Source organism: Dicentrarchus labrax, unplaced genomic scaffold, assembly GCF_905237075.1.
Source record: "Dicentrarchus labrax unplaced genomic scaffold, dlabrax2021, whole genome shotgun sequence".
In the NCBI taxonomy this organism is placed as follows: domain Eukaryota; kingdom Metazoa; phylum Chordata; class Actinopteri; family Moronidae; genus Dicentrarchus; species Dicentrarchus labrax.
The window spans coordinates 16,838,887-16,861,450 of NW_026136706.1; the positions used below are offsets into that span (position 1 = coordinate 16,838,887).

A 22,564-nucleotide genomic window follows, 5' to 3' on the forward strand; every position below is an offset into this window, starting at 1 on the left:
AGCACACATTTTAAATGAGATTTCTTGGTCATATTTTATTTGCTTGTCTAATTAATCTCTCGCTTAGGGGCAAGCAAAACAAAGAATATGCACAAGGACATTTGATATAAGGTTGTTAGTGGATATTTAAGATATTCTTACTGAGATGCATATGCATAATGTATGTCACATCCACACAAATACACAGGAATAATGTGATTTAGGATGGCCATTTTTCCATAATTTATTGTAAACTGGCCTTAACAACAAATAATACATTTCAAAGAAAGTGAAACATTAAATCAAAGCTGAGAAACTTGAACTGGTTATTTTTCTTTGATTGTGAAGTACAGAGGCAGAAAGCTGGCATAGAAATTGAGAGACATTTTTGAAACATTTCACATTGCTGAAGGAATGTACAGCAATACAGCTGCTCTTCAAACACACATCTGTTTAGCCCCTGGTGGTGCCACAACAGCCTCTTTCTGTCTCACCCTCACATTATGGATGAATGAAGGTGAGGCCTTGGTTAATGTGTATTGGTGTGGTTTCTCCTTTTTGTTCAAGTTCTGTCACAGGTTGGAATTTATTTAATCAGCAGGTGTTATTTTCTGCAAGTGGAGTTGTTCAGTGAGGAAGGTGTTATAGGGAAAAATCGTTGCTATCAGGCACACAGCCTCTAGGTTTGAAGGATTTTTCACTCTTTGGTTGGATTAGTTTTCGCCTCCCCAATATCTTGTCTTCTCTGGTCAGTGGAGCAGGTATATGATGTTGGTCTGAATGGATGCCACAGGACTCAAGATGAATATCTTAGCTTCATGTCTGTACTGGCTCTGTGTCAGGACTTTCAGGTGTTTCTCACAATTTCTCTCTGAGCCCTCGAGCCAAAGCTCCTTATTCTTTTTCAATAAGCTGATATGATCTGATTTCATGTTGACCGCACCATATAAATACAGGCAAGACGGCTAGCTGTCATGTCTGAGTAACAATCGTTTACTGTTCTGTATGAGAATGACACATTTGTACAGTATGATTCAAATTTGCATACTGCTCATCTATATGGCATTACACATTACACTAATCCATCTGTCTGAGCTGAACATGAAAGAGCCTTCCTGACAATTTAACACCAAGAACCAAGTCAATACCTTCTTTGTGGTTAGACCCTAAGCTAATTGAAAATCTTTCGTCCATTAATGAGCATAAAATGTCAGCGCCAAAAGATATAGAACTGGCATTTAATCTACAGTGAGGAACAATAATCCAATTGACAAGAGTCCTGATGAAGACAGAATGAACGCTGCTCCAGGATTAATGCCTGAAACGCAAAATTGTCAAATTCAAGTTGAGCTGTGTCTGAATTGCATTCTCTGCTAGTAGAACAAATGTAGACATTTCTAGGTGGACTGAAATATACTCGGTTGGTCTGTGTAATCTCACTCAGTAATATGTATTGTATTATATTATATTAGTAGAGACATAGAGAGAGTTTGAGTTTGCATTTTCTCCCTGTTTCTGCGTGGGTTTTCTCACGCAGTCCAAAGAAATGCAGCAAAGGTGAAACGGTGACTCTTAAATGTCTGTAGGTGTGAATCTGAGTGTGAATGTCTGTTTGTATGTGTCATCTCACCGAAGTACTTCAGGGTATACCTCTGACCCTGAAAACAAGTGTTTTTTTTTAAATAGAAGGATGGAAAATAACATTACACAAAGAAACATAGAATCAGACTTACTGTTTAGCCTTCTATTAGTGCGGTGACAGCTTCTGATGGTTCCCTGTTTACATTAATCGTAAGCTGTGACAGGTGTTTCTTAGCAACCAATTTTGTACATTATTGGGCTTTAACAGCAACATAAGCAACAGTATTAGTAGACCGGCAGTGGTTTATGTTGGGACAGCTTTATATTACAGGTTCATTCAGTATTGGATATTTTTTTTACTTTAAAATATACACTTAGGGTAATTAATTAATTAATGTGTATTATATCATTGATTAATCAATCAAGCAACTGGTCAATAATATGTCAGGAAATAGTGAAAAATGGCAGACACAACATTCCAGAATCCAAGGTAACGTCTTCGAATATCTTGTTTTGTTTGACCAACGTTCCTAAAGCTAGATATTAAGTCTACCTGATACAAGCAGCAAATACTCACTTTGATTTTCAAATCAATCGATAGTGACAATTGCTACAGATATTTTTTTTACTTAATTGACGAATCAATATTTTGAACAATTGTCAATCAATAATACAACAAAATAATTGGCAAAAATGGAATTAAATATACATAGAGATTTTATCAGTTAATTAATTTTTGTTGCAATTTGGTGATATGAAAGTATTTTAATTTCAGTTACTTTCTGAGTTGCATTTGTTGTTGGAAACTTAATATTGTATGTACACAAGTAAAGACATGAGTTTAGAGTAACAACACATTCCGGGGTGTATGGATTATGGCCACTGTTCGCACTATGAATTGAGCATTTTTTGCAACCGCTATCTGCCCGCCCCGTCTCAAGGTCCAATTGACAATACATAGCGCTAATGATATTAGAGCACAAATTTGCCCTTTCTTTGCATCCGTTAAAAGTTCTGCGATTTTCTGTAGTAGTCCCAGTAATATTTGTTCTTAAGTGTACTGAAGTAGTATCACATGACATGGTTAGGCAATGTCTGAGTTAAAATATTTTTAGAAATGCAGTTGCAAGAACAATACTTCCCACTCATATCTTAAACAGTTTGATTTGAAAGAAAGCTTACTATTATATTATATATACATATATATATATATATATATATACATATATATATATATATATATATATACAGATATATATATATATTACTAACTATTCTGATTATATTTTAACTCCGGCTTTTTCATTCTTTCTGTCTGCGGGATGTCTCTTGTTTTTCTATGACTCACTCTGTATGGCGTGTTTCCTCAGAGTTATTTGGGATGCTGTTTTCTCTCCAGTGCATAACCGCACTGTGTTTCTCACAGCTGTAGGTTTTATGTTGTTTTACAGTTTCATTCCCTCATGGTGAATATCTATCTGTGCACATATGATCATATGACATATGACATACCTCAGCTGGCGACAATCACTGCTGCCACACGACACCCTGTCTGACACCCTTTATAAATGTGCTCCAGTTACTACCAACTCTCTGAAGACGCTAATAAATTTACTCGGAACTGCATGTGGCTACTTGGGCTGCAAAGGAAAGAGGCAATTTTGCACCAAATGTATGTATACTACACCAAGAACACCAAGACAAAACTTGCTAGGGCAGCATAGTTAATGGTGCATTTCACCCTTTGTGGGTGCTTTGTGAATTACACGCTTTCTCTTGTCTTATTTGTGCAGGTTTACAGGCCACAAAAGCTGCACGATCCTTTTGTGTATTCGCCCCACAGTGTTTGTTATAATAACTCAGGGTCTGGCCCTGAAGAGTTAGTAAACCAGTTGTATTAATGTTAGTATCACATAAAAATATTATTATTGTGAATTGGGTGTTGTGTCCAACCAGTAAAGGCATAATGTTTACTGTATTTCTATTATAGGGTATGTGAAACACATGACTGAGTGAATAAATACCAAAGTGTGCACTGTGGATTAATGAAATCTAATCTAGCGTGGTGAGTGTAGACCAATCATAATGTATTTTTTACATGCTTATGTTTGGACTTTGATCACATCACTGCCACAACAACAAAGTCAGTTCAGTAACAGGCCAATACTGTAGGAGGCAAAATGTGTGTCAATGCGAGTGTAAGTGGGAATGTTTGGAAATATTGTGATTAACTTACTACAGGGAAGCCAAGGCAATCCTCCTAATAAGACACGGAAAAATTATTTGTGAAATTTTGGGGCTTCATGTAGACCATATGCTGTTTTTTTCCATGCATTTCTATTTTCTTTCTGAACATGGATCATGTGTAAAATTAGGCTATTATTGACATATGTATGTGGTGAACTCTGTGCTGACATAAAGCAAGTAGTCCTATATTATTGCACAGAGAAAAAAAAGGACTGTATAGTTCACACACTGATTGTGATAGACTGCTGACCTGTTGAAACATTTTCCCTGACTTTTACCAAATGCTATAATAAGTTCCAGCATCACCACCAACCCCATGAAAGGTCATGTGCTGCTGTCGTAACACATCACAAGCCAGGAGATGCAGCGTGAGCAAAATAAAGGTTCAGCATTGAGCTAATATGAAAATTTAACTTAATTAAATTGAAATGTATCTAGAAAGGTTAACTTTCTCCAAATGATTCCATATTGTATTATATACCAAGTATATAGTGTTTTATTTATCAACAAATACGATACAAAAATTAAACAAACAACATATTAAATAATAATGATTGATTTGTGTGAACGAAAAAGGTATGCACACACTGAATACATATTGAGATTCTTTTTGTCAAATGCAGATATCTCTTAGCTTTCATGTACTGTGAGGCAGTGGGCTAACTCATGTATTTAGCCACTGTTGTTTTATTAATTTTTTATTAAATTATTTTAAATTTCACAACAACTCATGTTTAATGATGTAGGTCAACACAACAGAAATTTCCCACTTTGGTGTTAGGAAAGATCAAATATGGCAGCCTTTGGTTTTTTTAAGAACTTAAGGATGTCTTTTCAATCAAATATGTTATAAAAAGCTACAAGTAAGAATCCCATAAAATATAACACAAATAAACCTAAACTGAAACAGTAATGTATGTGCGCACTATGTCCCTGTACACTGCTTTCCACAAGCCCAAGTAAAGGTTATAAATACAGTAGTTCTGGAAAATATGTCAAGTATAATCTTCATGTTAATTAAAACTATATAAAAATAGTGTTGATATGGAGGATTAGACAAATCTAATAATATGTATTATTTTGCAACAAGATGGAGTGAGCAAATCAAATCTGTAATTTTGTTTGTAGTTCATTTTCAAAATGCTCACTTGGATATGCAGTGAACTTTATCAGTATATACACAAAGTTTCTTGAGTTGCTTGACTGTCCAAATATATGCTGAATACACCCTCATTATACATCCACATTATCATTCCAAAGCTTAGCTAAGAATATCAGTTTTTGAAAATGTCAGCTTTGAAATACTAACAGATCTGCCTGAACTACCAATATCTTGTGTGTCCCTTGGAATCTGCACCAGTCAGTCCTTTTGCAGTGTTCATCTCAGAAAAGTGTTTGCTTTTATTCCCACTTGTGGATGGTGCTTTGCTCCATGTTCATGTGAAAATGCCACAATGCAATGGAAGACAAAATGACAGACCCCTGAGCTTACAAAAGATAGAAGTAGAAGTGCAAGTACTGAAATCTTGAAAGTATATGCTATTTCAAGTTTTCAGGGGTAGGTAAACTTCATTAATGTTGGTTTACACTCCACTACACCTCTGCTTTTAGGGGAAAGATCCCCAACATAACACATGCTGGCATCTGTCAGTCTCGTCCTTTCCCCTGCCGCACTGCAGCTGCTCTGCCCTGTGCTTGTTGAAAACATACAGACATTCAGGCCACCATGGATTATTTGTGAAACAGATCTGTTTCCACTTCCACATTATTGAATGCATGTATACAAAGCAAACACCCACACATTTTGTGTATGTGACAATGTATAGTCACAGAACTATAGATAAAGGCAGAGTACATTTTATATGTATATCATCGCAGTAATCTGTTAAAACTGGTTATTTTCCAGTGTTTTGTAAAGCAAGCAAAACTGCCCTGACTTCAGACTTCATACTTAAACAATAAAACTTATATGCTTTGACTTAATGATTTTGTTATCTGCTAGGAAAATAAAGGATTCACTTTTATTTACTATTATTCCTCACAGTTGTCCTCAAAGTCTACATGTATACAGTATGTGTGTATCAAATCTATCTTTAAAGCTCCATGAAGAGATATTTTCTATATTAACAGGGAATCAAATGACTGTATTGTGAAAATGTTGGTGGTGCTGCTGATCCCACTGAGAATCAACTCTCCACCCTGAAGCTCTTTTCGGCTTTCACCCTGTTTGAGTTGCTCATTGTTTTGGTTCGCTGGTCCATACTGTCCCAGTTGCTCTCACGAAGACTGCCACAAAACTTTGTGCAGCCGCTCCAAGGTCACAAGCTTACACAAGCTGGTTTTATGCTAAAACCCCAGGCGTAAAATGGCCATGTGCCAAACATTATGAGGGACTGGTGAGGAGGACTGAACATCAAACAAGAAAAAAAAACTAAGTTTAAACTAAACAAGAGCTAAAGGGGAGTGAGCTACATTTGTAGAGTAGCCTGAGTCTGCTGGATGTGTAATCAGTTTGCTAACACTCACTTTATAAAATATGAGGGTTCTGTTGTGATGAATGTTTCTGCCAAACAGTGGATAAATATCACTTTAGGTCCTGGTGAAAGGCAGTTAGAGCATCTTCTGTTGTACAACATATTTCTAATTTGCGGTATATTTGAAACGGAGTGGTTAGGAGAATCATTTTGAGGGGTGGTTGACAGTGTATTTTTACATGATGGGACGGCTTTACTGGTTGGTACAAATTACATTTGCTTGGATCAATTTGTGTAAACATCCCGGTGTGCATGATGAGTCATTCAAAACATTTCAACGATTAACAAGAAAAAAAAGAGAGAGACAAATATAAATGCTTTTTTTGGTCATGTATTCTACATATAACAAGAGATAACAAAATAATTAGTGCATGGAAACAGGATCAGAACTTGTATTTTAATTTGGATAATTCTGCTTAAAAATCCCAACTTCTTAGTTAAAACTGCTTTGTCATATTTTCTTTATAAACACCCCGAGTATGCAATTTCAGTTTTGAGTGGTTGGATTTCAATGTTTTATCTGCCACAGGCAAGCAAGGAACAACCAGAGCTCCTTCTCCTATTTCTGACAGCAGCCTAGTCACGTTTTCACTGTCATTGCTGTAGTTCAAGCCTACAGGATGATCTAAATGACAGCAGGAATCATCTGTGTAAGGCATTCTATGAAATATTGAATAAATATATAAATATTACATTCATGTTTGTACTTTTTGTCTCAGAGCTGAACAAGTTCCCATTGAACTTCCCTTCATAAAACTTGACACTCCCCGCAGTGCACTTCTGCCCTATTACAAGTCCCCATTTAGCCCAGCAGGAGAGCAGAATCCCATGAATAAAATCTTTTATTATGCAGGAAAATGTTGATAAAAGAATGACAAATAAAGCGCCTTCTTATCTGAGGTCCCAATGTGTGTCAATTGAACTGATGTTGTCAAAACATGATAACAACACAGCACCAGCTGTAACCTCTCTTAAAATAGAAAGTCAAACTCAACAACATAACACACCTATTTCTGTAATCCTGCAGACTTACAAGGTAAACATTTTGACCCGAGCCATCTTTTTACATTTTATTTATCAGTTCATTTTGATCAAAACCATTGTAAATCGCTTTACTGTAGAGTTACACACATTCAGCTTGCTGGGATCAATAGAAACACCGAACATTATGGAATTAAAAGGCCATAATCATTTGAATGCTATAAGCAACTCAATACTTGATTGGGAAATTTAACCTCCTAAATTTTTCAGAAAGGAAAACTGACACCATGTAAATTCAGATAGATGGTTTACAAAGTAAAAATATATTAGTTCTATAAATTCAACATTAAGTATTCAGTTGTGGTTTCACCATTTGGTTTTCAATTTCTTACACGATTCAAATTATTAGGCCCTGTCTTTGCTTCCATCAAACGTCGGCCTCAAAGTGCCCCTGTATTTACACAGACAAAATGTGTACAGCTACATTAAGCAATATTTGTGATATTAAATTGAATCTAGTCACTCACTGCAATGTAAAAGGGCTGCTCGCAGCTATTGCTGATCTCACCCAATCAACACCCCCGTCTGCAGCTTTCAGCTCATTGTCATACAGTGGTTTGCTGTTACAAAACATGCAGCTTATAAGATTATTTAACTTATACTATTTTTGGTACAGTTTTCAAACTAATTCATATCACTTGTTGGCTTCAGCCTGCCATTAACATGCAACACTGTGTAAAGTGACCAACAGTAGTAGCTGATACATACAGAAATGATAAACATGAAAATTGAATCTACTTATGTCTCATTAGTGAGTGCTAAGTTGATGGAACATGCTTTCTGTGCTTTTTTCCACATATCCACCACATCAATTAATCCCATTTAACCATGCAGTAGAGCCACTGGCATAAATATTTATAAAAACATTGAATTAATATGATGGGAAATAACAGAACAGCAGGACCGAGGTGAAGGAGTAACGCTTGAAAAGACTTACCAATGTACAGGTTCCACTCTGGATCCAGATCAGCTTGATTGGCCAGGCAGCCCTTCATGACATTCAGGCAGTAATTTTTACAGGGTTTAACTGCTGGCATGCCCTGACAGAAGGGGCAGTACAGCATCTTGGTCAGTGCTCGGATACATGCTGGAGTGCTGCTCACCTGCAAGAGCACAGAGTGTGACAGCAGCCCGGTTAGCAGATTAGAACCCAGACAGCTCCTTCAGAATCCATAATCATTTGAATCACATTCTGTCATTTAATGATTGCATTAATTCCATGAGGATTTTAATGTTTGTCATTTTCTTTTTTCGCAATGTAACTCACTTTGCCTAAACACACCACAATTGAGATTTCTTAGCAATTAGAAGAGTGAGTTCTCCAGAAAAAAATATTTGTCTAATTGTCGCAGTTTAAACACTGCAGAATTCTATTGTCAATTTAGTATTTTGAAAAAGGCTGCAGTCAGAGATTCATATCAGTGTGCGCGTTCAGAAATGCCACAAGAGCTGAGACAAGAGAGATGTTCTGCTGACCAAAGACTTTTGAATGTTTGTGTCTGTGTGACAATTAGAGCTGCATTTATATGTCAAATACTCAGCAGCCAGAACTAGCTATCAGGCATTTTGTTTTTCAGTAATTTATCTTTCTCTGTTTTAATTTCCATTACTTTACATATAAAAAAAAATATGATTTTGTGTGACAGGTGGAGTTTGAAGAAGGCAGTGAAGTTTCATCAGTCATAAACACACATACAGGAAATAAAAAAAAACCAGACTAATAAATAGCACACACTGCCACTGAGATCTCAAAACTCTTAAATTGAACCAGTATTTGTTTAACATCTTCATAAAAACAGCCCTAAAAAAAGGGTTCTGTTAATAATTTGATGATAATTTCAGTGTATAAATCAGCAACCACACATGCTCTTTTACAAACATTAGTTTAGAAATGTTGCAACAAAATAATGTATTTCTGGACATATGATCAATGCTAACACAGATGTATTATTATGTTGTGTTCGTATAGATGTATACTCACTATCTCAGTTCACATTTGAGTGGTTTTGGTCAGAACCACTGGATTATTAAAGTGGGTGAAATTAAACGAATACATTAGCCACAATTAATTTCATAATTAAAGAGAGTGGAAAACGACATAATGAGTCAGTTTAACAATCAATTGTGGCACTAATTGAGTTTTTCGAATTGGTTTCATAGAATGAGGCTATATTAATACAAAAGTGAGCTCCACATACACATTCATATACAACTCACTGAACATGACATGTTTCAAAGACAGATTATCACCTCAGACAGATTTATAACAATGAAAAAGGTGTGCAGATCTATACTTCAGTCCTTTCAGGGAGACAAATTAGACGAATTCTCAGCCTAATGAGGCACTGTGGCACTCTGACCATCCAAGTGCAAGCAGCTGATCCAAACTAAGCATCCGACTCATTCAGGCTCTTTTCTTGAAAAAGCTCATGCGTCAATGGATAGGGAGTGCGGTAAAGTGTACAAATTGTAAAGCCCTCTTATTCTAAAATCCCCAATTTGTTTATTGTAAATAAAACCGACTTAACTTGACTGGTACGACTTGAATAGACTGTAGGTCACTTTGGTGTTATTGGTATAAGGGGGTAGGTATGGTGGGAACAAACTACAGGAAACAGCGGATCTTTAGTTGAATTAGCTGTTCTCTGCTGTATTAGATTCACACCAAAAGTGCAACATTTTATGAGTGATTTTCTGTTACGCCATGCGTAAGCTACTATAGTGACATTTCAGATATTTCAGATATAATACAAAACTGACTGTGTGACCTGGGAATTTTACAGATTTCTAAAGAGTGTGTTGCACTAAAATTTTTATACTCAACACTCAAATGCTTCCACTCTGGAGCCCTGTCAAGAAGTTTGAAGCGACAGTTCCTGGGTTGCAGCTAATGCGTTCCATAATGCACCAACAATCATTTTATTAAACATCTTTCAGGCTGAAAACCCACATTTCAAGAATATACAGACAGGTCATGCAAGCACTTACTAATGTCTCATTGCTTTACAAAAAAAAGAAAAAAATTAAACACAGACAGTGATGACACTTTTAAGAAGGGACTATAGGCACCAACAATCTTTAAAGAAAATGCACTTTGCATACATTACTTTGGACAAAAGCTTCTGCTAAATGGATGTAATTTAAAGACCCTGAAGATAAGAAATTCCTATCACATTTTATTACCATAGGCCTTGCATTATGTGAGTACGTGTGCATGGTGAGAAGATGGACACAACACATCATAGGCTTCTTTACTTGTATGAAAACTAAGGTATGATAGCATACCCCAAGCCACATAAAGAATGAGTTTTAGTATATGAAATGAAAACTGAAAGTAACTGTATTATCTCAACAGAGTGCTTTTTCATTCTTTTAGTGGAAACCTATGAACCTGATAGATGCAAGGCTGACATTCTTGGTAATCCTTTGTTGCGTTGTTGTTGCTGAGCAACCACAGAATCAGTTAAAGGCCCAGTGTGTAACATTTAGTATCTATTGGCAGAAATGGAATCTAATATTCATAGGTATGTTTTCATTAGTGTATAATCACCTGGAATCGTTGTGTTTTTATAACCTTAGAATGAGACATTTTTATCTACATCCGTGGTTCCGCTTTCCATGGAATCCGGCATGCTGAACCGCCATGTTTCTACAGTAGCTCAAGAGTATCTTACTTTAAAAAAAACTGTACTGTCATATAATGTTTTTTAGCTAAAAGTTTAACTCTGAGTGACATCTGATTGTATGACATTTTACTTATTTATAAAACGCTTTTCAAAACACTATTATATGGTGATTTGCAGCAAAACAAATAATCAGCAACAGATGGTTTAATAAATAAATAAAAATAATGAACTGCCAATTATAATTCCTCCAAAAACAACAACAACAAAAAAAATAAGAGTTTCATGACTTAAAATATGATTATGTCTGCTTGAGAGGTCCAGACAACAAGGGCCCATTACATATTTTGGATCCACTAAAAGGCTAAAAGAGCCCTGCCAAAAGATCTCAATCGACAATAAGGCTTGTGGGGAATTAACCGATCGCAGAGCAGGAGCCTGACCAAGCAAACCTTTTAAAAACAAGCAATAAAATCTTAAAACCAATTCTAAAACAGAGGGAAGTTTGTTGCAGCAAAGATAGGTAAATTCTCTTGGAATGTGATAAAACATCTTGTGAAAAGGAGCAGCGCACACAGCTCCCAATCTTAAACACTGTATCAGTCATAGCTAGGATCAAAACAAACAGAATAATGGCACTCACAGATAGCCTTCTTCTTTAATGCAGGCCATAATAATTCACATATGGATCCTGCATGCAATTATATTCTCTTTGCTGACTGATGTTTGAACCTCACCTGCTAATATAAACCACTATTTCTGCTGTTTTGATTAGGCTAATGATGGCTTCTAGCTGAAAATGCATTCTTGTTTTGCCCACAATAAAGAAGACCGCTATTTATCTGTGAGTGCCAGTATTCTGTTTGTTGATGTGATAAAATTCTGGCAGCAACATTTTGTCTTATCAGTCAGTGGATATTTTACCTGCTACGACCAGACTAAAGTGAGTTACAGTAGTTAATCCTGGAGGAGACAAAAACATGGATGACCTTCTCCAGTTCTGCAGATAAGACAAATGACCTGATCTTGGCGATATGTGTTAATGTTTGATGTGCTTGGACGCTTGCCTCTTTTTCAGCCTTGTGGTAAGTATCATAATGAGAGCAGTGGGGGTATTTTTGTAGCCCCACAGAGTCAGGCTACAAGGAAGGCTCAGATACACACAACCCTCACACATCACCTCACAGACTACTGCTGTGACTTGTCACATACTAACTTGACACTGAATATTCTAAAAATGCTCCTGCCAACATCCATCACACCTGACACAGGTGTAGGGCAGCCTGACAAAATAGACGGTTTTAGAACTTGTTCTCAACAGATTTAGAGGTCATGAGGAGAAATAATCATTGTTTAGACATTGTCAAGAGAAATGATCTAATATGTAATTTCAAACTTTGTAACTGAGTAAATAATTTTCCTTCATCATGACTCATCATTTTAATTTGTGATATAGTTGTATTTTACCATTTTATCAATAAAAAATGTCTTCCCTCCACACCCTTATAATTCCACACATATACATGTCAGCTTTGAAAATCCTCCAAATGATATTAATTAACGCTAGTAATAATAGAAGTGAATGCACAAATGGACTTTTCTTCATTCTATTGTATAAAATAGAAATGCAATTAAGTGACTGAATGAATGAATCCTCCTGTGGGAATGGTTCACTTAGGAACAGATACACTGGCAACTACTGTGCAATATTTTAATACTTTCATTTCGCAAAGTTGATTCAGCCCATTAACGGTCACTGTGGGTTTAATGGAAATACAGCATCTGTCAAATCCCTGCCATCTTACTACAGTAAGTGCAGTCAGATAACAAACTTATTCTTTTTAGTCACTCCCAGAATTTAAAATATTTTAAGTTTCAATAACCAGAAAGATGATATGATTTTAATTGCTTACAAATAAACAGAAGCAGCTGTACTGTTTTATGGGTAATGAGCTGGGATAAGTATCAGCTTTGTTTGTGAGATACAGACTCTAGAAACAAGTTTCTGCTTTCTCAAAGCTCCGTTGGGTTTTGTTTTGTTTCCTAAGCCATGAAAGGAAATAAAGTACTACATCATCTACTTTAATTCAATATATATCCCAGCAGCAATAAGCATGGGTGTCACATCTTAGCACTGTGCAATAGTCACCTCTAGCAGGGTGTCTTATTCCATTATGCTTACACCCAATCCCTCGTGATGAGTTTATACCCTGAGGGATCAAAGGGCTACAGTCCCAGACACATGACCTGGATCTCAGGTCTCACTGAAATGTCAAGAGGTGAAGCTGGGACATGCTGGCTTGTAAGAAACGCAGAGTGTAACTCAGTAAACGCATACTAACAACACATCCTCTGTGGCAAATGAGCCTTACCGCTACTACTGGTGAGGGGGGGCTGACACACACAGTGAAGGGAATGTGGTTAAAGTTCACTGAGTGCACCATGGTGGGACTACAAGAAAATGAATGTTGGATTTTTTAGAGAACAGCCAGTGCCTTTCCCTCTGTCTCCGATGATTGAGGGTTACTATATTTTCATTGGCTTCTGTTTACTGTACAGCAGGTCTATAAATATTTATAATAGTGTTGATAATTCAATATATCTGATATCAATACAGTAGTGAAAGGAAACCAGGGTGGCAGGGGATTTGCAGCGTGGTGTTTATCAGTGCTTCTCTCATCCCATAAGAACACGTGTAGAAACAGCCCTGTTGTTGTTGAGTGTGACTAAATCCAAGCCTCAACCCTCTTGCTTTTCCTTTAATCTTACTTTGTACATGATCAAAACTACACACACTCCCAGGGCAGTATGATATACTGCAGAAGCTGCATTAAGATTACATCGCATCAAACAGAATACTAAGGCTACAGCATGATTAATGGCTTCTGTGTACTGGGTGAACAAATATTAGGCAATAGAGCAATAAACAGTGATGGTAGAAATATGTTCTCTCTCCTTTTTCATTGTCTGGGCATTTCTCCTGAGCAATCCACATACCCTTCAACAATGTTTTCTAGACAACACCTGAACAAGCCGCCTTGAGCCCAAAACTTCCTCAAGACATGCACCAAGAGAGAACACATTAGTCAGAAAAGTATCTGGGAGGAACTTGTTCGCAGTAGAGAAACCAGGGGGAAATGTGTGCTTGCTGCAGAAACACCAAACAAGACCTTGGGCTGGTTAGAGTGTGTGTGTGTGTGTGTGTGTGTGTGTGTGTGTGTGGGGGGGGGGTGGATACATAGTAAGTCTTAATTTCAGCTGAGGTCAAACACTGAATGTTTTCCAACAGAATCAGCAAGTGAAATCTGATGAAGTATGGTTGTTAGATAAATGACAGAAGCAAAAAGTCGATCAGGTGTTTTATGATACAGTAAAATTTTGAGTTAAAAGCGGTGAGCACTTTTACCTTAGACACTCTCTGGGCCACCTCCCGACCAACAGAGAGCCCTTGGACAAATGTGCGTGCAGCGATGAATGCCCGGGTAACCTGAGCCTTGAGCTTCCTGGGCACGTCTCCAAAGGGCTTGAGCTGTTCGGTGTACTTACAGATACACTCCAGATAGTCCTCAGTGATGACATACTGGGAGTTGAGCAGCGTGAACATACGCTCCAGCAGCCGCGACCAAAAGTCATTAAGCATTTCCTCCAGGTTAACATTTCCTCCAGTGTAATAGCGCTTCAGCTCGGCAAACAGGTTCTCAAAGACCTCAGAGTTCTGCATATAAGGCTTGCCGTAAGTCCTCACAAACATCTCATTCAGGGACCTCTCTGTGTTCTCCAGTAGCTCCAGGAAGAATTCTGGTTTAAGAAGAAAGAAAAGTGTTGCTTATCATCTGATTTACTTTCATGTGCAACTGCATTAGTATAGATTATACTGTACATGGCATACATAGATATGGCTTGATAAGATGCACCGGGAACATTGCCTACATTTCAGATTAAAATAGAAATGCGGCAAAATGACATTAGATGTTTCTGATTGCAAGACAGAATGCTGCTTAAAAAGGAAAGTCTGCTTGATTGCCATGCCAACAGCAAACACGCCGACAACCAAAAAATACCAAAATAGCAAATCAATTAAGGCTTCTGATGTTGATTTCATTTTGAAGACTTCACAGCTTTGTTGATTTTTATCTCCGATAAACCACTATTGACATTGCAATGGGAGCCTTCCTCATATATTTCTGGAAAGCAATAAGTTCTGTGTTTGCATTATATGAGGTCTGTGTTGTCCATATCTCACCTCTAAACCCAAAATACATTCCTGTACCCTGATAGAAAGGACATATAGGCTATTGCTCAAGGCATATTTCTCAATATGCAGGAAGCATAAGGCTGTCAGATGAAGTGCAATAAATTATCCTTCAAAATGATTATAATTCCACGATACAGTTTGTCTGTATGGTGTGCAGTCATTCCGCAAGCTCCATTTTAGGTACCACTTGTTGTTTGCCTCATGACCTCTATGACTCACCAGAAATTGGGATGAGATGATAATATTTCTGACCATCTGCTATCCATAATGATAGTCCTGGCTTTCAAGGACTGAGATTAAAATTTAAATAGGCTTCAAAACTCTGCACATTTAACTGCAAAGTGAAATAGTTCAAGCCTAGTCAGAGGCGACTCCAATCCTGTGAAGGATGGCAGAGATTACAGAAAGTCTTTTATACTCCTTAATTAATGCTTTTATAGGGTAATATGCCCAATCCAAAGCTATAAAGCAACATGAATTGATTGATTTTTTGGCCACTTGGAGGTAGTGGAAAGAGCTGTAGACAAAGCGTTAACATATTATCACTTCATAAAGTTGATAATAGTTAGCAAATAGTTAAAGGTCCAGTGTGTAACATTTAGGAGGATCTAATGGCAGAAATGGAATATAATACTCATATGCATGTTTTCTATGACTGTCCCCTAATAGTCAGGTAACTGATAGTTGACGAGAACAGTCCTAGTCGACGCACTTTTCATTAGTCGGATATTCGCAGAAAAACAAAAAGGGCGTAAAGCGGGAGCTTTGCTTTGTCATTGGGTAAATTATTGTAACACAAATCCTAACACAGCTCTGCTGCATGTGCTCGCATTAACTGATAATGGGCTGCTGCCACTAGCATAGGGGTCCTAGCTGACTGTACCCGGACTGGGAGCTAGAAGTAACAGGGAGGTTTGTTTAAACCACAGGCTTTGGACTGCTGGGGAGTGAGGCCGGAAGCTTAGCCAAAGTAGGGCAACTAAGCCGGGCTGACACTGGGACCAAACACAGCCACCAACACCATCACAGGACTCTACAGGTGGAGGAGCGAGTTAATTTGTAAGTAACTGTTAATATTATCATCCATCATATTGATAAGTCCGCCAGTATTTGTAATAGTGAAGTTGGAAGTTATTTATTCTGTGTTTTGGACAACGAGACGTCAGTGATTCTGTTATACAGTGACGAAATAAACTAACTCTACTACTATGAAGTCTACTTGCTGAAGTTTACTTTTAGTGCAGTGGGTTTATTAGAGTTTTGTCACTGAAACAGCTACCTGATGCTACCAAAGCAATGACCTGAATGACTACAGTGATAATTGTCTGTGGGAACACCTTTCACATTAAAAATAATAATTTGGTCCAGTGTTAATATAAACACCCTTATATTTCTCACAATAAGTGTGTTCCGAATTAGCATCTGTAAAGCAATTCACAGTCACATGACATACTCTGATCTCACATATCCACTAACAGATCCATCTCTCTGAGCAATGCACATTACAGTCACTCATAAGAATAGCCCTGACAAAACTGTAATGGATTTGAAGTGGTCATTAGTGTTCCGCAAAGCAGGTGAGTTTACAGATTACAGCAGCAGAGCAACAAAATGGCATGACTCTCAATTACACAAGACCAAATCACATCTGATTAGTTATATAAAGAGCTGTTGCTCACCAACAGATATGTTGCATATGAAAAATATGCCTCATCTGCAAGGTATAGAACACACAGGATGATATTTCATAAATTGTTAGTACCTGACAGACAAATGTATTTTTATCTGCAACAAGCAGCTATAATAACTCACTTGATGTGAGTTTATGACATTTGTCACAGTAGAAACGCTAGATTTCTAATCCTGCATAAATCTATTCAGTCCAAACCTGCTTCTGATTTATCACATACTATATGCTTGTTAAAGACTTGCTTTCTCTATTGTTATCACAATTAATTATGTTCATTAGCAAGTCTTATCAGGTACCAGTGAGTGTAAACTGTAATACGTCCTCTGGGGACCTGATAAAATTAGCTTCACTTTCACACTGCTTTCTTAAGAGGACATGACTTTTTCTTTTACATACACTATGAAAGACTTGTTATGCTGGCCACAGTATGGTTCTTTTTTAGCATTCTTGAAACTATAGTAAATGAAAGTCTACAGTGAGCAGTTACTTAAATATGAGCTCCAAGCATGATTTGTGCTTCAGCAACTCGTTTTTAATAGTCAGTGGTGCTGAGCGATATGCAGACTGATTAATGAAGGCTTCAAAACTAATTTCATTTTAAAAATGTGCATTTTGGAAAAAAACATCTTATGCAGTCAAGTTCTTAGCCCAGTGCATCAGCTGAAATATTAATTGAATATAACCAATGTAATTAAAGCTAAATTTATAGTTAATGTGGACAGTATGTTGGATGTAATTCTAAGCTCTGTTTTGGAGTGATTACATTGAATAATTACATTATGGATGACCTCAGTATAATTCAGTGATTAAAATATTTAGTTAAAAAAGACAACTTAATCAAATTAGTGACAATTCATGAGAGGGATCATAGTTTATAATAGCAAATGTAGTGAAATGTCAGAGACTAAAAATGATTTGGAAAGCTTTCATAAATCATTAACACGTCTTAGTAATTAAGAGGTCTGTCCAAATTAACAGCTGCAAGAGCTGCAAACAGAGGATAATGATGCTGAAATGCTGGACAGGGGTTATTCAAATACTCCAACTTGCAGAGAGTTCATTACATTTCACTGATAAAGCTCAGTTTGGCTCCAATTCCTCACTGTGCGCACAGAGCTGCACAGAGGTTACACAGAGCCATTCTCTGTGTGATAAAGAGAAAGCCTGTGTTTCTGTGCTTCCACAGCTGCTTGCTCTCACAGAAACCTACTGACAGATGCTCTCCTAGATGTCAGAGATGTCAGTAGTCTCTATTCTGGCATTCTTGAAACAGAGCATTCCTATTTAAAATATCTGAGCTGGATGAGGGAAAAAGGCAAGTTCAGTGCTTTTCATTTACCAGCAAATCACAGAGACTATGGAGTCCACTTGATTTGGTCCTAAGCACATAACCAACCTGTGAGGAACCTTGTGGGAAGTTTCCTGCAGAATTAATTACTGCAAAGTCTCCTGAACTGTGACCAGCCATAACTTAGGAGGATAAAAATGGTTGGTTTTCCGCCACACTTCACTATTCTTAATTTGAGTAATTACAATCTATGATTAAAAAAAAACAGTGTGGTCAGGAAACTGTGGCATTAGCTTGCTGGGCCACATTCTCACTAGACCACATTTGACATCTGTGCAGGCAGAAATCTATATATATATTTGTGCATAAACAAAGTAATCAAAAGCATAACTTAGGCAGCAACCAACACCTAAAATGGATATCCATATCGTAGGCTATGGCTTAACACCATTAAAATTTGAGGAATAGTTCATACAGCAGCACAGTTAAATTCTAAGCAACTGATTACAATAAGCTAGATGTTTTTTAAGAGTGCAATTTTAGAATCAGTACCATAAGATAATCTAATTACAGCAAAATCTCAGGAACATAGTTCATTGTTCACCTTTATCTGTCAAAGGTAAAACCTTTACCAATCTGTACAAAAATAAATGTTTGTGAAAATTTCAGGCAAAAATGTATTTGCAGAGGCTTTCTTGATAAAAGCTGATGAAAAAAACTTTTTGTTCATTTTGTGTTTAAAATTGGAAGAATGGGACCCTAGGGGGTAAACCTGGGAGTACCCTATGCCTGAGAGAACAACTTTGGTGGACGTATAGTTGGATTGTTGGACTGTGTTAGTCCTCATTCTAGTAAAATCTTAATTGGATTATTTTATGCATTCTTCCAATTTGAAAACTTGAAAACTTGTTGCAGAAATATTCTGGAACTGCTCAGAAATGCAAGAAACTGGCTGAATTCTCATTAATTCAACTGAATATAAAATTATAAATTCTTTGAGGGACTAACTAAAATACTGCATATAAAAATGATCTACCATTGTAAATGCTGCCTCGGATAGCTTCTGTGCAATTGCACACCAATAAAGCCAATTCATTTAGTATAAGAAGACATTTTTGATCATGTGTCAGATGTTATCTATGTAATACACATTCCTGTAAGCAACAAATTGTCAAATCTTGCAGTAAATTATCAGTAAAGCTGCCCTCAGTAAACTGCAAACCTCTTTTATTTAGCAGAGCCACTCCAACAGGACTACAGCCAATCAAAGAAGTAGCCCATCTTTTGCTTAGTGATTATGGAAACTGCATAATTAAATAACACACGGCTTGGTATGCAACCTCCCTGAGCTCTCATGCCTGCACATGAAACTAACAATACACACACTACACATCGTTGCTCCTTCCCGCAGGGTTGCGTGGATGTGAGGACGTGTTTATTTGTACTTTAGAACATAACTGCCATGAAATATTCAGAAATTCACATTTGATTTATCTGATTCACCCTTTTGTCCTCGCTAACACTGTTTGCCTTTCTTCATTCACTCTCTAGCTCGCTCGACCACTGCTGCTTTCCCTTTCTCTTTCTCGTTGAGCCGGGGAGGAGGGGCCAACTTTGAAACGTGTGTTTACAGACAGCAATTCCTACTCATCATTTCTTCAACTGGGATTTCACACACTGCCCTCCATCACTCAGCCCTGTGAAATCTTATATATTTTTACAAACATTGCAGCTTCTCAATCAGAAATCCTACTACAGTCCCATGTGTTTCCACATAAAAACCCTATCGTGTGCAGAGATTCTGTTGCATTTCTACTCTTCCAGTCTCCAACTGAATAGTCCAATAGGACTTCCTAACAGAGGAAGCGTTTTGCTGAGCAAGCATGCCCTTTTCAGCACCACCTAGCTTCACATTCATCTAGTCACACGCATCCACACCTGGTAGCTGGCCAGCAGAGTGCGCCGGGCCTTCTATGGTTGGCAGCTTTTGAGGAGTAATTTCAGGTTAAGTGCTTTGCTCAAGGGTGCCTGGACAATGGCTGCTTTAGGTTTTACTCACTCACTTGTAAAAACGTACCCAGTTCTGATCAATATAGCACCAATGCAAAACAGAGTTAACTTAAAATACTAGTTGTTTTGAGGAGTTATTTTTTAATATTAATGTTGGGTTATTTCCCAAAATCAGTGTCAGACAGAAGTTTTACCTTTAAACTGTTACAAGTAGTGACATATTTTAGTTGGCATAAATTTCTCAACAGGGATAACAAAAAATAACAATAACACTGGGTACAATCAAACCATTGACTTTGGTGGTTTTCTAAACATGGGTATTGGGTATTGGGTATTTGACCCAGTGTGCAATTTTCTGTCTGCAGCAATACAACTGATGCCATTTTGTGGCAGTTTCTAAATATTGCCTTAATAGACTGCCAGGATATTTTTGAGAAGTGACAACAGAGTGCGAGTCAGTAACTCCAACAGATCAATGGCGGAGGGTGGACCACATTAATATTCTGTTTGGCTACCCAGCACCATGGTCAGAGGAGGACCAACAATTGATTAGCAATTAAGACCCCTGACTTAGTCTTTAATGAGCAAGTAGAAAAGAATTCTCTGCACCAGCCATTTCTCTAATGTCTTTAAGCTGTTGTTTCCTGGGGTCTTAGGGGTATTATAGTAAAAACAATGAGAATATTCAGACATGATTTTATTAAGAAATTGCAGTAACAGTCACTGCAAGTTTGGCATACAATTTTCAGATGATGCTGTTTGATCCACACAGCTGTACTGTGTAACACGGGTTGTTGAGGATATTTCTGTATATCTGCCCGGATGGTCTCGGCGTAGTCGAGACTGTGCCCTCTCACTGTGACACATAGGCTATGGTGTCAGGTATGCGTGGGCTGGCCAGCTACTGTCAGCTACAGTAGCACTCATCACAAACTCTGCATAAAGAGAAAAACATATACACATATACTGATACTGTAGGTGTTACTCCATAGCCAGGTGCTAAATAAATGGTTAAGAGAATCTAATTAAAACAACTGCTCTCTATTGTTTGGATCTTTAACAATGTGCAGACTCAGTATAAATACAGAATCTTATATAATATACAAATTATGCTTCACATACTTTTTTGTTCGTGATATTTACTTGCTGGTTAAATCTCATCTGATATCTCCTGCTCAAAACTAATAACCTCACAACTTTAACCACTCAGATTCATTTAATGACACATAAAGATAAGGGTGAAATTCAAATCTAGCGATCAATATCTCAGATTTCCTGAGCGGGTGGTCAGCTGAGACCCTCAGCAGACACGAAGTCTCCAGACAGCAGAGGGCAACAGAGCTGAAACCTGCATATGGTATCTGCTTTGACACTGATGAAATTATGGAGAGTGGCAGTAAACCCCAAGAGGAAGAAGGGTGCCTGGAGTCATGCATCTAAGTGCTGCTGGACAAACCCCATTTCCTCCCTCACTGGAGTCCTCCTTATGACATTCACTATCCTGACAGCAGCTGATCAAAATAACACTTATTTATTTATGCACGCTTCCAGGAATCACATGTGAGCTAAAGAAGTGTATATTCCTGGAAAAAACAGACAGACATCACCCAGGCATTGTGACATTGAGTTTCTGGGCAATGTGCAATCATCTGAGAGTTGCATGCTGTAACTGAATAGTATTTGTTTCATATATTATGTTGAATAGTTTGAAAGGAATGAGCTTGGAAAGAAAAGACATTGACTGGTGAGTATCAAATTGCACTATTAATCACTCAAACATTATTCAGTTATTGACATTGGATATATTTAGATAGCCCAATATGAAAATCTATGCTTTGACCTCCTACTGGATAAAGATCAAAAATACTTGTGGATTAACTGAATATTTTGGGAGTGTTGCTGTTCAATCCTGAGATAAAATAAGAAGTTATATAAAATCTGTGAAACCATGTCTGTGTGTTGTGTCAATGACGTATTGTTTTGCCGTTGTTGAGTCTGATATTGTGTACCATCAGTGCAGTAGTCTCAGCTCTGCACTGGCAATACAATTTTCAATTCAGAGGAAATTCAAGACTCATGGCCCCTTTATTTTCCCAGTTATATATTGTTGTTTGTTTTTCTTATTTGAATTCCAGATGACAAGCAAGCAATCATTTAAAATAAAGAGCAGAAAAATGTCAGCAAGCACGGTAATAATATGCATGATTTGATAATAATGTTTTTCGTGTTTATGAGCATGTGTTCCTACATTAAAGCAGGATGTTTGTTTATATGCAGCTGTATAGGCATACATGCTACAGGTAGTCAAGATAATGT

The 22,564-nt window shown here is 37.3% G+C and overlaps 1 protein-coding gene across 2 annotated transcripts in view; it reads right to left on the bottom strand.

Moving 5' to 3' along the window:
• The window catches only part of gpc6b (glypican 6b), an 83,138-nt gene that overhangs the window by 37,891 nt on the left and 22,683 nt on the right, over positions 1-22,564 (bottom strand). For both annotated transcript variants that reach the window (XM_051404994.1, XM_051404993.1), the window contains exons 3-4: positions 14,412-14,803; positions 8,320-8,485 (exon numbers count right to left, since the gene is read on the bottom strand). In XM_051404994.1, coding sequence (XP_051260954.1) covers positions 8,320-8,485; positions 14,412-14,803 — 558 coding nt within the window. The remainder of the gene's footprint in view (positions 1-8,319; positions 8,486-14,411; positions 14,804-22,564) is intronic.